The 17597-nt window shown below is 34.4% G+C and overlaps 1 protein-coding gene across 6 annotated transcripts in view; it reads right to left on the bottom strand.

The window, feature by feature from the left end:
- The window catches only part of TBC1D12 (TBC1 domain family member 12), a 95176-nt gene that overhangs the window by 11735 nt on the left and 65844 nt on the right, over positions 1-17597 (bottom strand). For all 6 annotated transcript variants that reach the window (XM_070363265.1, XM_070363266.1, XM_070363267.1 and 3 more), the window contains 4 exons: positions 16067-16182; positions 11382-11464; positions 9276-9393; positions 7950-8056 (listed from right to left, as the gene is read on the bottom strand). In XM_070363265.1, coding sequence (XP_070219366.1) covers positions 7950-8056; positions 9276-9393; positions 11382-11464; positions 16067-16182 — 424 coding nt within the window. The remainder of the gene's footprint in view (positions 1-7949; positions 8057-9275; positions 9394-11381; positions 11465-16066; positions 16183-17597) is intronic.

The raw sequence follows: 17597 nt of genomic DNA on the forward strand, positions 1-17597 counted from the left end.
ATTTTTACTCAAAAATAAAGATAAAATATCATCAGATTTCTCTTATGTGGCAGGTATCAAAAATGTGGTAAATTGAAGTACTTGATTCTATCAAAACTATTCATTACACAGCCAGAAAGATAAAATACTGCAGAGTGCTCAGCCAAATAGCTACCATATAGAATGAATGTTAAGCGGCTGGAAAAGATGCTTCTGCTAAAGGAATATCACTGTGGAATAGCAGAAATATGATTTTCTGAGTCAGTCAGACCTAGATTCAAATTCCAGCTCTGCCACGTACTACCTGTGAGACTTCAAGAAAGGTACTTGATCACTCTGGAACTAGGCTGTCTTCATCAGTAAACTGGAGAAAAGTAACACCTACTCAAGGGGTTGTGTGTGTGTGTGCTCCAATGCTTCAGTTGTGTCTGACTCTTTGTGACCCCATGGACCACAGCCAGCCAGTCCATGGGATTTTCCTGGCAAGAATACTACAGTGGGTTGCCATGCTCTCCTCCAGGGGATCTTCCCCACCCAGGGATCAAATCCAAATCTCCTGAGTCTCCTGCATTGCAGGTAGATTCTTTACCTGCTGAGCCATCCAGAAAACCCATGATTAAGGAAGGCAATTTACATTAAGCTCCTGACACCATATAGATCCTCAATAAATACAAATGCTGGTTCTTGCTTTCCTTCTCTTAAAATTGTTTTCTCTATTATGAAATTGCTATAATACCATATCTCTATCATGATATTATGATAAGGCTAACAAGCTATTCAAAGCTACCAAACTAAACAGATTTCGCCAGGCCTACATACAAAAATCTCAACCCCTATGTTTTTACTTCAACTGCCCAATCACTTTTTGAGACTATTACTCTGTGCTTTCATATACAGGATCTCATTAAAGTTTCAAGAACAAAAGAAATTGAAAAATTTTCAACTCTCAAATTCTAATTGTTTCTACTTTCTAACTAACCACTACAAATGTTAAAATTTACATAAAAATAGTAAATTTCAATGACAAAACAGCAGAAAGTATTTCTTGCCCAAATATCAAAATTTATATAATACTGCCCCAAATACCAAGAACATATTTTGCATCAATTAATCTTTTTTTTTTTAATGTATTTACTACTCATGGTTTGGAAAGAAGAAATTAAAAAAAATTTTTTTTAATATAAATGTATTTATTTTAATTGGAGGCTAATTACTTTACACTATTGTATTGGTCTTGCCATACATCAACATGAATCTGCCACAGGTGTTCATGAAATCCCTATCCTGAACCCCCCCTCCTACCTCCCTCCCCATTCCATCCCTCTGGGTCAGGAGGATGAGCATGAGCATGATGCCCTGAGCATCCTGTATCATGCATCGAACCTGGACTAGCAATTTTTTTCACATATGATAATATACATGTTTCAATGGTATTCTCCCAAATCATCCCACCCTCACCCTCTCCCACAGAGTCCAAAAGACTGTTCTATACATCTTTGTCTCTTTTGCTGTCTCACATACAGGGTTATCATTACCATCTTTCTAAATTCCATATATATGCATTAGTATGCTGTATTGGTGTTTTTCTTTCTGGCTTACTTCACTCTGTATAATAGGCTCCAGTTTCATCCACCTCATTAGAACTGATTCAAATGTAGTCTTTTTAATGGCTGAGTAATACTCCGTTGTGTATATGTACCACAGCTTTCTATCCATTCATCTGCTGATGGACCCTGGCTATTATAAACAGCGCTGTGATGAACACCGGGGTACGCGTGTCTCTTTCAATTCTGGTTTCCTCAGTGTGTATGCCCAGCAGTGGGATTGCTGGGTCGCATGGCAGTTCTATTTCCAGTTTTTTAAGGAATCTCCACACTGTTCTCCATAGTGGCTGTACTAGTTTGCATTCCCACCAACAGTGTAAGAGGGTTCCCTTTTCTCCACACCCTGTCTAGCATTTATTGGACTTTTGGATAGCAGCCATTCTGACTGGCATGAAATGCTACCTTATTGTGGTTTTGATTTGAATTTCTCTGATAATGAGTGATGTTGAGCATCTTTTCATGTGTTAGCCATCTGTATGTCTTCTTTGGAGAAATGTCTGTTTAGTTCTTTGGCCTATTTTTTGATTCGGTCATTTATTTTTCTGGAACTGAGCTGCAGGAGTTGCTTGTATATTTTTGAGATTAATTCTTTGTCAGTTGCTTCATTTGCAATTATTTTCTCCCATTCTGAAGGCTGTCTTTTCACCTTGCTTATAGTTTCCTTTGTTGTGCAGAAGCTTTTAATTAGGTCCCATTTGCTTATTTTTGCTTTTACTTGTAATATTCTGGGAGGTGGGTCATAGAGGACCCTGCTGTGATTTGTGTCGGAGAGTGTTTTGCCTATCTTCTCCTCTAGGAGTTTTATAGTTTGTGGTCTTACCTTTAGATCTTTAATCCATTTTGAGTTTATTTTTGTGTATGGTAATAGAAAGTGTTCTAGTTTCATTCTTTTACAAGTTGTTGACCAGTTTTCCCAGCACCACTTGTTAAAGTGATTGTCTTTTCTCCATTGTATATTCTTGCCTCCTTTGTCAAAGATAAAGTGTCCATAGGTGCATGGATTTATCTCTGGGCTTTCTATTTTGTTCCATTCATCTATATTTCTGTCTTTGTGCCAGTACCATACTATCTTGATGACCGTGGCTTTATAGTAGAGCCTGAAGTCAGACAGGATGATTCCTCCAGTTCCATTCTTCTTTCTCAAGATTGCTTTGGCTATTCGAGGTTTTTTGTATTTCCATACAAATTGTGAAATTATTTGTTCTAGCTCTGTGAAAAATACTGTCAGTAGCTTGATAGGGATTGCATTGATCTACAGATTGCTTTGGGTAGTATACTCATTTTCACTATATTGATTCTTCTGATCCATGAACACAGTATATTTCTCCATCTATTATAGTGTCCTCTTTGGTTTCTTTCACCAGTGTTTTATAGTTTTCTATATATAGGTCTTTTGTTTCTTTAGGTAGATATATTCCTAAGTATTTTATTCTTTTTGTTGCAATGGTGAATGGAATTATTTCCTTAATTTCTCTATTTTCTCATTATTAGTATATAGGAATCCAAGGGATTTCTGTGTGTTGATTTTATATCCTGACACTTTACTATATTTACTGATTAGCTCTAGTAATTTTCTGGTAGAGTCTTTAGGGTTTTCTATGTAGAGGATCATGTCATCTGCAAACAGTGAGAGTTTTACTTCTTTTCCAATCTACTGCTACTGCTAAGTCACTTCAGTCGTGTCTGACTCTGTGTGACCCCACAGACGGTAGCCCACCAGGCTCCCCTGTCCCTGGGATTCTCCAGGCAAGAACACTGGAGTGGGTTGCCATTTCCTTCTCCAATGCATGAAAGTGAAAAGGGAAAGTTAAGTCGCTCAGTCGTGTCCGACCCTCAGAGACCCCATGGACTGCAGCCTTCCAGGCTCCTCCAGCCATGGGATTTGCCAGGCAAGAGTACTGGAGTGGGGTGCCATTGCCTTCTCTGCTGTTCCAATCTGGATTCCTTTTATTTCTTTTTCTGCTCTGACTGCTGTGGCCAAAACTTCCAAAACTATGTTGAATAGTAGTGGTAAGAGTGGGCACCCTTGTCTGGTTCCTGGCTTTAGGGGAAATGCTTTCAATTTTTCATCATTGAAGATAATGTTTGCTGTGGGTTTGTCATATATAGCTTTTATTATGTTGAGGTATATTCCTTCTATTCCTGCTTTCTGGAGGGTTTTTTTAAATCATAAATGGATATTGAATTTTGTCAAAGGCTTTCTCTGCATCTATGGAGATAATCATATGGTTCTTATTTTTCAATTTGTTAATGTGGTGTATTACATTGATTGATTTGCAGACATTGAAGAATCCTTGCATCCCTGGGATAAAGCCCACTTGATCATGATGTATGATCTTTTAAATGTGTTGTTGGATTCTGTTTGCTAGAATTTTGTTAAGGATTTTTGCATCTTTGTTCATCAGTGACATTGGCCTGTAGTTTTCTTTTTTTGTGGCATCTTTGTCAGGTTTTGGTATTAGGGTGATGGTGGCCTCACAGAATAAGTTTGGAAGTTTACCTTCCTCTGCAATTTTCTGGAAGTTTGAGTAGGATAGGTGTTAGCTCTTTTCTAAATTTTTGATAGAATTTAGCTGTGAAGCCGTCTGGTCCTGGGCTTTTGTTTGCTGGAAGATTTCTGATTACAGTTTCAATTTCCATGGTTGTAATGGGTCTGTTAAGATTTTCTATTTCTTCCTGGTTCAGTTTTGGAAAGTTGGTCTTTTCTAAGAATTTGTCCATTTCTTCCAAGTTGTCCATTTTATTTGCATATAATTGCTGATAGTAGTCTCTTATGATCCTTTGTATTTCTGTGTTGTCTGTTGTGATCTCTCCATTTTCATTTCTAATTTTATTGATTTTTCTCCCTTTGTTTCTTGATGAGTCTGGCTAATGGTTTTTCAATGTTATTTATCATTTATTTTATTTATTGTTCATTTTATTTATCATTTTCCCAGTAGTCATGTATGGATGTGAGAGTTAGACTAGAAAGAAAACTGAGTGCTGAAGAATTGATGCTTTTGAACTGTGGTGTTGGAGAAGACTCTTGAGAGTCCATTGGAGTGCAAGGAGATCCAACCAGTCCTTCCTAAAGAAAATCAGTCCTAATTATTCATTGGAAGGACTGATGCTGAAGTTGAAACTCCAATACTTTGGCCACCTGATGGGAAGAACTGACTCATTTGTAAAGACCCTGATCCTGGGAAAGATTGAAGGCGGGAGGAGAAGGGGACAACAGAGGATAAGATGGTTGGACGGCATCACCAACTCAATGGACATGAGTTTGAGTATCCAGAAGTTGGTGATGGACAGGGAAGCCTGATGTGCTGCAGTCCATGGGGTCGCAAAGGGTCAGACACAGCAGATCAACTGAACTGAACCTCATTCACTCCTGAATACATAACTGTTTAATTGAAAGAAGCTAAAATTAACTTGAAAATGAATGACCTGGTTACTTTATAAGCCTTATAAATTTTGAGCTTAAAAAAAAAACTTTTTGATTAGAGTATTGCAAAAGATTAATACCAACTTAATATTTTAATGTCTAAGTTATATATACTTAATACTGTAAAGGTAAAGTTCTCAACAAAACTTCAAATAAAACATAGCTACCAATACTTCATCATCTTACCTGTATGCAAACTGATTCTTAAGACCTTAAACCAATACAGTCCTTTTCTAAGCTTAATTTAATTCTTAATACTTCCCTTAAATTCTATTTTTTAACTGGAAAAAAGTCATTAAAATGACATGTTCATTATTTGTGAAAATCAATTTTATAAACCATATATGATCATGTTACTCAGTTGGCATCACTTTTTTTTGCTATGTCTCCTTAGCCAGATTTATTTTAACACAATGGACTACATTTCTACAGTTATGATTCACTACTTGCCATATTTTAAGAAATCAAATATTTTAAGAAATCAAATAAACACAATTCAATTATGTATGGGTTTTTCAATACTTCCATAAAGGCAGAAGGGAGAAGCATATAAATTAATTCATTAAAGACAGTCTTTGAAAAGCATATTTTACAATACATTATCTCATGAATTCATCAATTTCTCACCACGAGAAATTATGAAAAGCCTGTTTAATTCCAGAGTTTGCATATTTGCACAACTAATCACAGTGCTTTTATTGTACAAAATATGTGTATTTTTTTGTAATCCTATTTACCAATCTAGGCTGTTATAGAAGGATTTTATCCCATGCTATAATAAAGATGTTCTTCAGTGTTTTGGGGGGAAAAAAAAAAATTTTTTTTTTTTTTGCATCACTTTTAAGACCAAAGATAGGCATTTAGGTCTTTGTTATAAATTCTGAAAAATTCCTGGAGAAGACTCTTGAAGGTCTTGGACTGCAAGGAGATTAAACCAATCAATTCTACAGAAAACCAACCCTGAATATTCATTGGAAGGACTGATGCTGAAGTTGAAGCTCCAATACTTTGGCCACCTGATGTGAAGAGCCGACTCACTGGAAAAGACCCTGATGCTGGGAAAGATCAAAGGCAAAAGGAGAAGAGAGTGGCAGAGGATGAGATGGTTAGATAGTATACTGACTCAGTGAACATGAATTTGAGCAAACTCCAGGATAGTGGAGGACAGAGGAGCCTGGTGTGCTATAGTCCATGAGGTCGCAAAGAATCGGACACGACTTTGCAACTAAACGACTATATATAATACTGACTGCTGTAATGAATATCCTTGTAGAAAAGCTTTTGTAAATCTGTTTATTTACTTCAAGTGTTAGAACTAGAATAAATAGGCTAGAGGTTACATTTTTTGAAGCTTTTGGTAAATATTTCTAAATTATTTTCAGTCATACTCTGTGTGGGTAATATTCACTCATTTTACTCACTTTTGAGGAGAAAAAAAAACCGCGCCTTGATATTGTTTTGACACAAATCTCTCTGATTTAGCAATCACTAGAAAAATAGTTAAATAAATTATAGTACAGCCAAAACGTGGAATACAGTGCAGCTATAGTAAGTATAAATACACCTGTATGCACTGACATGGAGGAATGTTCAGATGGTTTGTGGAAAAAAAATAAAAGGAAGAAAAAAAGAAAGCTTAAAAAGTATCATAAGTAGATGTAGTCTTTTTTATGTGCATAGAAAAAAGATCTGGAAGAACATATACCAAATTGTTAACTAATACATAGTAGGATTAAGAGAAGATGTTTGGGTGAAAGAGGGGGACAGACATGCAGTTTGTACTTTACTATTGAATTTTTTTCAATAATACGTAAATAAAAAATTTTAAGTAACAGTGTATTATTTACATTATTATAATCCCTAAAAGTCTTTTTGTGGTGCCTCTGTCTGGCATTATCATTATCATTCAGACCATTTTTAATAATATCAATTATTTTACTCTACGTGATACTATCCTTATTTTATCTAATTTTTTTAATTCATCAAAACCACACTACGTTTTATTCCTATCTACATGTTACTCCTATGCTTCAGGGTTTTAAGAAACTTAAAAAAATAAAAACAATGAGAATCTTACTACTGTTTTTTTCAAGTTTTTAAATATAAACATTCAAAATGACTGGTTTGGGTAGAGAGACAGGAAAATAAATTTTTATCCTTCCCATAATATTTATGTTTTTTTCAATAAAGAGGAAACTTGCCCACAACTAGACTATTTTATTTTTCCTGGATGTGAGAGTTGGACTGTGAAGAGAGCTGAGCATCGAAGAATTGATGCTTTGAACTGTGGTGTTGGAGAAGACTCTTGAGAGTCCCTTGGACTGCAAGGAGATCCAACCAGTCCATTCTAAAGGAGATCGGTCCTGGGTGTTCTTTGGAAGGAATGATGCTGATGCTGAAACTCCAGTGCTTTGGCCACCTCATGCGAAGAGCTGACTCACTGGAAAAGACTCTGATACTGGAAGGGATTGGGGGCAGGAGGAGAAGGGGATGACAGAGGATGAGATGGCTGAATGGCATCACCGACTCGATGGACGTGAGTTTGAGTGAACTCCGGGAGTTGGTGATGGACAGGGAGACCTGGCATGCTGCAGTTCATGGGGTCGCAAAGAGTTGGACACGACTGAGCTGAACTGAATTGATGCTTATTCATCTACTGCTACCTAGACCCAGAAGTTTTTGAAGTTATTATCCACAGTTTAAGATATTTCAATGTCAAGATTATTATTGATGGTTGTAAACTAAAGGAAAACACAAATTTTATATACATAATATGAAATACAGTAACATTAAATTGTACCAGGTTTTAGAGGGTGTGGGGAATGAAGTATGCTCTTAAAATGTAGCGCCTTTTTAAATGACCAATCTATTAATCTGTTTTGTAACTCTGAAGATGGCTATTATCATGTGTGGGAGTAACTCAATCAATATAGAATACAAACCAGGAGTGATATTTAGTTCATTTCCTACAGCTAGACTCCAAACTTTCCCACGAACACTAGGGGGCAATCCCTGCCACCACAATTCTCGAACTCTTCTCGTACTACGCCTAGAATTGAAGGGGGAGAAAAAAGGAGAAAGTTACTTTTTATACCAAAAATACTAGTTCCATGATGGTTTACCTAGTCTGTGGCCAAATGGCTGAATAATTTTTTAGAACATAGAGACTTAAGTATGTGATGCATTCTTTCCTTGGGTTCATGCATGTAGGCAAAAAATGCCTAAAAAATATACAGCAATTTAAAGGGAATTGTCTTCCATAATTGCCACTTACACTAAGGGTACAATGAGAGAATAAGAAATATAGGAAAATTATGAAAAAACATAATAAAAAGAATATAAAAATGCATTGTCAATGCAGTACCAAAAACAAAATCACAAAGTATTTACTATGGGTAAAGCCTTAGTCTTTGGGAGGCAGCATAGTCTACTGAAAGAAGTGTGGGCTTTAAAATCAGATAGACTTGAGTTCAAATCTGGTTAACCATTCATTAAATGTACAACCTTGGGCAAATCACTTAACCTCTCTGACTTTGAGAATCCCTATAAGATAAAAGGGAATAAAGGTTGTGAGAATCAAATGTGATTACTTGTGTAAAGAGCCTAATATCTGTCACATTATGCCAATATTCAATACATTCCCAAAGCACATCCTATACTTGGCATTGCAAAAGTCATCTCCCACCAGTCTAGAGGAAAAATCATGAATGTATAAAAATATTATCAAAAAATAAAAGGCAAAGTAACGCAAGAAGTGTATTAGTCTCAAAGTATAATGGGACATTACAGAAGGGAAAGATCATATATAACATACTATCTTGATTATGAGAAGCATATCAAAATCGCTTTAATATTTACCATTTAATAAATGCATATTACAATGAATGTATATGTTTAATATTTTCTTTGCCAAAAATCCTGCTATTACATCAATAGTACATCTGGCAATATAGATAGTATGTTAGAATTAAGAAAATATGGTAACAGGAAATTAGAAATTTCATGGATCAACAAGTATTCAGATGCGACTCAAATGATAGATAAAATTCTGATATGCATAAAGGGTGGTCAGTAAGGGAAGCAGGCATTAGAGATTAAGGGATTTACAAAAGCAAAGAACAGAGGTAAGCATGAAAATTTTCAAACACTGGTTAACAGTATAATTTAGCCAAAACATAAGATACATGCTAGAAGTTATATAAATATAAAATTGGAAACATGAGATCTTTGGAGACAGACTGAAATTCAGGAAAAGTCTGCTTACTTACATTACTTCCCAATTGGGTAGTATTTCATTGATCCAAATTACCATTGCACTTGCAATGCTTTCTTCCTGTTTAAACCGTTCTTTCATTATTTTTTTCCTTTTATGTGCTTCTTTAATTTCTGTTTTAAACAAGTAAAAATTATTTCAATATAAAACAGCCAGATCAAAATGCCCTTCTCTTTCTACCCAAGTCTACAAAAGAGACTTTCTCATAAAGAATATTCTGGTAAAAGGAAGGAAGAATGGAAATGAAGAAGGGAAGAAGGGGAAGAAAGGAAAAAGGAGAAAGAGGAAAGGAGAGAAATAGGGAAAAAGAGGAAAAAATGAACTTGATTTAACATAAAAGTAGCTTCTTCTGTTCTACAAAAATGGATGGAACAAAGCTCAGAAAAAACAATTTAAATAGATTACTATATCACATAGTCTACTTATACTTAATGAAGTAAAATTTCTCATGAATTAATTATGTAAAAATAAACAACTGTGAGCAACTAACCAATACCATTTTTTCATACAATGGGTTTATGAATTTCTTGACATAAAACCACATGACAGGGACTTCCCTGGTGGTCCAGAGGTTAAGACTCTGAGCTTCACTATGCACAAGGTATGGGTTTGATCCCCAGTCGGGGAACTGAGATCTCACATGCCATGTGGCACAGAAAACAAAAACAAAAACCCACATGACATTGAAAAATGATATTGCCATGGCACTATTACAGTGACCCTTTCTTTTACTATGATGTTTCAGTTTACTAATTACCTGGAAATTTTAAAATCCTCCTAACACACACACATACACCTAACACCATTCTGACGATCAGGAGTCACAATTTTGGAATAAGAGATGCCCCCCAAATAGAGAAGTACATACACAGAGAATGAATGAATTTTAGAACCAGTGGGACTTCAGAGATTACCTGGCTAAACTGTTTTCTAATTGTGTTTCACATGTGACTCACAAACCATCTTAAGGGGGCAAGTAAATAGCTCCATATTTTATTTATGTATTCAGATTTTAAGTGTTGACTGAAGGGCTTGAAAAGCCCAGATGCAGTCAACTGCCCCCTCCTCCACCCTTCATCCCCAACACACACAAACATTTCACAGATAAGGAAAATTAAGATTTATTTAGAGTATCACATCCAGGAAGCATAAAATAAGATTAAAGCTTTGACCTTCTTACTTCCCAATTCAATGTTACTTTTATCATATACTGTTAGGTTCATCTAATTTATCAATAATCATCTTAAATATTAATCAAATAGTAATGTCAATGTTAAGAGTCAATTAAAATTTGTTGGGTATGCTAGAAATATTTCAAATTGTATAGTAAAATAAACTTAACCAATGTTTACATAATTATGCCTTCTAAAAAGATTGTGCCAGAAAGCAGAAGTATATATTATAATAACATTTGATTCACTTAAGTCAAAGGAAAAAATATCAGTTGTTAATAAAGCTTATGCTAAAAAATATAGATAACTGTGTAATATTTTCTAAAAATGTACCCTGAACTAACAATACTTAAGTAAGTATTGCTAAATCATCCTTATGTTTTATTTTTGGTTGGAAGAGAGACTGAATAAATGTGTGAATTTATACACATAAGAATCTACACTTCTGTGCCTGTCAAAATGACACAACTGGGAATTGAGAGAAACTTCATAAGTCATGAAATCAATTTTTACTTCCAAATCATATTCCCATAACCTATAGAAAGTTACTGCAAAATGTCAAAATTCTTAAATTATAAAATATCAAAAGCCTAGTGAAAAAACAAATGAATCTCCTGAATGGATTCATGCATAACATCTTCATTTATAAATCAAAGTACTAGGAGTCCTACGTTTATGTTGCAATTACTAGGTCTCTCATAGATAGTGTGCGGCCTTTCTCCTCATACTAGTTTTGTAAAAGTATTTAAAAACTAAGATTCTTGTACGACATTTTATTTCTCTTTAAGAACAAATTTAGTCAGCATCATCTTAAAGACAGACTTGGTCAATTTCACCATTTGCCATCCTGTTGAAATGAATTTAGTAGGAAATGAGTTTCCTACTAACATCAATAAATAAAATATATCACCTGGAGTTAAATTTTATACCTCGTTTTTTAGCCTCAGCCACCATCTCATCATATTCTTGTCGGTGACGTAAAGCCTCTTCCACAGATTTGGCAGGAAGATTTCTGAGGAAAAAACAAAATTTAAGTCAATTTTTTAAAGACTAACTTAAGTTTACTGACCTCCTTTCTTTTTATAGCCAGATACAAAAGAATTTCTAACTTAGTTTTCACATTTCATACAATAAGAAAGTATAAGGTTGAAAAGAACTCTGCATTTTAGAAAAGAATCAGAATCCAGGTTGCTAGTATTTGTTATATATATCAAATATCATATATATTTGTTTATATGTCATATAAACATGTTTGATTTTAGCCAATAATTCTAGCTTATTTGTTAAACTCACTATATAGTTTATTTTTTAGTCAACTTTTTTGAGGTGTAATTTCACACAACAAAATGGAATACATATTTTAAGAGTACTGTTTGATGAGTTTTGACAAATGTATATATCTATGCAAAAAACGCATCAATCAAGATACAGAATGTTTCCATCAATCCACAGTTAGTTTTTGACCCCTTTACTCTTAATACTTACCAAACTCCTACCTTATGCAATCACATATCTGATTCTATCACTATAGATTAATTAGTCTCTAATAAGAATTTTGTATAGATTCTTTTGTGCCTGGCTTCTTTTGCTCAGCATATTTTTGATATTCATCCACTTTGTCCTGTGTATTAGTAATGATTTCTTTTAATTGGTGAGTAATGTTCCATTTACCCATGTGGATGGACATTTAGACTGCTTGCAGTTAGGGGCTGCTATGAATAAAAGCTACTATAAATATTCAAGTGTGGCTATCTGCATTCATTTCTCTTGGTAAATAAGTAGGAGGATTTATACGCTTTCTGCTTTATTAGAGATTTAACATAACATTCTAAATAAAATTTTGATAATCAGTTACTCACTTGCATATATTATATTTTGGTTTATAAAATCAGTGGCTTCACAGAGGCATGATTTAGATATATAACTATGCAAAATGAAATACACTTGAATATTACCACATATCCAAATATGTCATAATAATGTCCAGTTTTTAGAACCAGTTTTTTAAATGATTTTCAACAGGCTAGGTGGGAAAGGTATGTGACAAACTTTCAAATTATATATTCTACTTCTTGCCATCTCAGATTAAGATTCCTTAGGTATGTTGTAGCAGGAAGGAATAAAGGTTAAGATTTCTGCTTCAGGCCATAATGGAATTAAGAGGGATCAGGTTTATCTTCTTGCCTTAATTAATTACAAAAATAAATAAAATACATTAAACTACAGTTTAAGATGCTGGACCATAGGCAGCACAAGACCATGCTCCTTATGAAAAAAGAAACAAGGTAACCCTGCAGATGCCTGACCTTACTCCCTGGATTTCCAGGTCTCAGTGCTGAGAGGAAGTGCCAAAACAGGGCCCACCAGTCTTGCTGAGTGAGAAAACAAGAGTTTGAGATAGAATTTGAGTAACTGTGGACCAGAGAGAAGGCAGCTGCAGAGGCTTTGGCTGAACAATGAACTATGTATGTGTGTGATTAAACTATAGTGGCCAGAGAAAGAAACACCAGAAAGAAATAGGTAGAACATTCTCAAAATCACACTGGACTGGGCCATCAAAGTAGAGAGATCTCCTAATAGGGTATTCAATAGAATCCTTAGGGCACTGCCTCAGTAGTAAGGATAAATTATAAATTAGCCCTACACTAAAGGCTGTTCTGGAAGCACTCTAATGATGATTAGATCAAAAGGATCAAAGCCATTCCATACCACCAAAACATATTTATTTAAGGGAATACAAAGAAGTCCAATACCCAACCATGTAAAAACACAGTATCTCGTATCCAATAAAAATTATCAGGGATGTAAAGAATCAGGAAAATAAAAGCCATAATGAGAAGAAAAATCACTCAGCAGAAATAGTGCAAAAATGTCAGATAACAAGATTAGAACTCAAGGATGATAAACCTGTTATAAATATACTCAAGAAGAAGAAAGGAACATGATAAGAGAAATCCAAGATCCAAATCCAATGTCTACAGATGAAAATTTCTAGAATGATAAATTCAAAAGATAGGACTGACAGCAAATTATATACTACAGAAGAAAAAGTAAGTGAACTTTAAGATACAACAATATAAAACTGTACAGAGAGAGAAAAAACCCCACCCCCTCCAAAAAAAAAAAAAACATAAATGAGCTATGGGACATGGAAAAATATCAAGTAACATGTTTAATGTACATCTCAGAAGAAAGGAGGGAGGGCAGAACAAAAAGCTGTTGAAGAAATAAAGACTAAAATTTTACCAAAATCAATAGAAAACTATAAATGCAGAGATACATTAAGGTCAATGAACCCCAAACAGATAGAACATGAAGAAAACCACACCATAGCATACCATAATCCAATTCATGAAAATCACATGGAACAAAGATTTTTTTAAAAGCATTCACAAGTAAAAGAATTCACTGAAGGCTGAAAAAGTCAACAGACTTGAAAGAAAGGAAAAAGCCTGATCCTTAAAGGATGAGGCAGGTGAGAAGTAGATATAGGATAACTGCATTCCAAATGAGGGTAATAATGAGAAGACATGGCTTAAAAGAAAAGTTTAATTATAAAAGAGTAAGGTGTAAAGAAATATTTATCCCAAACACTGTTTAGAACAAAACTTTTTGCATTGTATTTTTATAAACTTCTCCTGGAAGGAAGTTACCATTCTTGGTTAAAAGCTTAATCTATTTTGGATGAATTTTTAAAAGTTTAAGAAAGGTCTGGGAATTTGTCTATTACCTACCCAGATGGTAGCTCAGAGGTTAAAGTGTCTGCCTGGAATGCAGGAGACCCAGGTTCGATCTCTAGGTTGGGAAGATCCCCTGAAGAAGGAAATGTCACCCCACTCCAGTACTCTTGCCTGGAGAATCCCATGGAGGGAGGAGCCTGGTAGGCTACAGTCCATGGGGTCACAAAGAGTCAGACACGACTGAGCAACTTCACTTTCACTTTACCCAGATGTCAGTCAATCAAGAGTCTAAAGATCTTTAGTCAGTATTCTTTACCTAGCCAGGTATTCTTTCCTTGCTTATCTAAGCACTCTCTGAATTGGCCTTGTTCATTCACCTGGCAGCAAGACTGAAATATTAATAAAACTTTGACATGTTCTCATAACTAAAAACTTTTTTTAATACTAATGAACAATGAATATAGACATATTTACCAAATCCTAAAAAAAAGAGTACTGGGATCACAATTCTTTAGTATAAAGAAATGTAACAAGAATAAAAAAATAATCTACTTATGTTCAGCTTTTCTTCTCTCATAATATCTAAAAACATGTTCAACCTCTACCTGTTTGGCTCCAGATTTTTTTATTATACTCATCAAGATAATGGGTGGGAAAAGCTGCAGACTAGGAACATGACTTTACATAAAGTTAGGAGTTTTTATACTGGAAGGAAAGAGAAATCTAGAAGAAGAAAAAGTTTAGGTCCAGAGAGCCCAAGAAGGAAAAAAAGGAGTTAAGGACCAGGTAGTCTTGCTTTAGGGAAGGTGTCCTTTGTCTTATAACAAATCAGATACTTTTGAAGAACAGCAGCTTTGTGGAAGGCTAAGATGGGAAGGACAAAAATGGAAATGGAAGAGTTCAAGATTTTTTCCTGGGTATTAAGGAGAGAGAGAGAGATATATATATATATATATATATATATATTTTTTTTTTCCTTTTTTTTTGGTTGCACCATAGATCATGTGGGATCTTAGCTTCTCAAACAGGGATCAAACCCATACCCTCTGCAGTGGAAGGGCAGTCTTAACTACTAGACCACTAAAGAAGTCTCAAAAATATAACAGTAAACCAATTGGTTGATAGTACTTGCACGGCAAAAAAGACAAATATATCTTAAGTGCATATTAAACGTAAAGAAACGAAAACTAACTGCTCTATCATGTGAAGGTAAGACAGAGGAGGGTGGGAGGGGGTGGGCAAAATAATGAAGGGGATTAAGAAGCACAAATCTCTGGAGAAGGAAATGGCAGCCCACTTCAATATTCTTGCCTGGAAAAGTCCATGGACAGAGAAGCCTGGAGGGCTGTAGTCCATGGGGTTACATGACTCAGCACACATGCATGAGGGTGGAGGGAGATGGGTTGGTAGCAATAAACTGGTAGACCTTTAAAGAAATAAAAACAAATAGAAGTACAAATCTCTAATTATATAATAAATAATTCACAGGGATATAAGATATAACATAAGAAATATGTCAATAATACTGCAATAACTTTGTATCAGGATGGATGGATGGTTATTGTTATCCAGATCATTTCATAACATATATAAAAGCGTCAAATCATTATGCAGTACACCTGAAATATAACACTATACATCAACTATATTTCAATTAAAAAAAGATAAGGCAGAGGAAGGCTGACACAGTAACAGATATATTATGTTATATATATTGTATGTTTCATACACTGGCTCATAGAGACTTAAAGAAAATACGCATAAATCTTGGAGATCAACAATTCTTCCTTATTTATGTTAGGATTCATCACTGGGATTAAAAAGAACTTTCTAAAACCAATTTCTTTAATTTCTTGATATCTTTTAAGTGAAATACTAATAAGAAAAATTAAATTTAGGTTTAAAATACAGTGTGCCTGATGAGAAATACTTACGATGGTCGATCCTCAAGAATCAGGGCAGTGGTAGAAAGTGGCTCAAATTCAAAATTCTTTCGTCTTAAAGACTGAGGTGGTGGTTTACAGGCTCTCCCCGTCCGTGCTTCATATTCCTAGAGTAGATAAAAATACACTTATGCAGTGACTTTTCCAATTAAATCTGTGTCATTTAAGATATTACGCTATAATAAGGAATACATACAATTCATACATTAATTTGGTAAAAATATCAGATAGACAAAAAAGTCACTTTTTTGCCCTGAAGCAATCTAAACTATTAATGTATGTAATATATAAAGTATGAAAGAATGTTAAAAGAGGGGAAGGTACAAATGTACTAGATTAATTAGGTAAGGTTTAGGAAGATGTTCTTGTTTGCATTCTATGATATCAGTTTCCAGTTTCCAAGTCTATGATATCACGTCCATTATTCAAAGTCCCGCTTTGAATAATCTACATCAAATAAGCCTACTTTCTAAACTTTCAGCCAGATCAATGATAAAAACATTGACACAAGAAACAGATAATCCTGTTTTAATGCTCTGAAGATCTCTCTCAACTGTGACATTGAACCTCTAATCATACTGGTTTTGGATTTCAACCTACTCTGACTCTAATTACTATAAATCTACCTATTTATTTTAAACTGAAACAACAATTCACCAACATATCTTATCCAAAAAAAGGCCAAAGACTCAAATATTTCACTAAAATTTAAAAAACTGTTACTATGGTATTTTCTCATTCAACTGAATTGATAATTCTCTTAAAAGAAATGAAGTTGGTTTAACATGATATGTTTTTGTTGGACATATTTAAATTTCTACATTTGAGCATTTTTTCATAAATGTTCACAAGCTTCTGCTAGAAAGTTGCAGATCAATAACAAGATTGTGACTTATAATTTCCAGAACCCACATTATTCCCTTTCTAAAACAAAAAGAAATCAAGCTAGTATTTGATCATCTCCAGATAACAAATATATTTTCCACATTATTCTCAATGATTACTCATGAGTACATCTTCAAGTTCACTGGCAGATAAAGACATTAACTCAAATGAAGAAAATTAAATGCACTTAAAGTGATCAAGCGTTTCTCTTATTAACTAGCTGTTTTCCTACCATGGCATATAATTCTTTTAAATTACTATTTTTTCTAACTCAAAGACTGATTCTCACTACTGAATCTGATGGTTGCAAAATACAAACGATGGTTCCATCCCTCTTAAAAATCTGATAATCTTGTTGAAGCTTCATCTTATTTGATATTACTTTAAAAAACAATTTATGATGTCAATCATTTTCTATAAACTTCAAGCTTTACTTTTGGTTTCTGGCCACTGTTTACAATGGTTTGTACTATTCTTTTTTTTAACATTTTTTTTAATGTGCACCATTTTATTGAATTCATTACAATATTGTTTCTGTTTTATGTTTGGGGTTTTTGGCCACCAGGCACATGGTATCTTAACTCCCAGACCAGGGATTGAACCTGCACCCCCTGCCTTGTAAGGTGAAGTCTTGGCC

The sequence above is a fragment of the Bos mutus genome, chromosome 26 (genome assembly GCF_027580195.1).
Source record: "Bos mutus isolate GX-2022 chromosome 26, NWIPB_WYAK_1.1, whole genome shotgun sequence".
NCBI lineage: Eukaryota > Metazoa > Chordata > Mammalia > Artiodactyla > Bovidae > Bos > Bos mutus.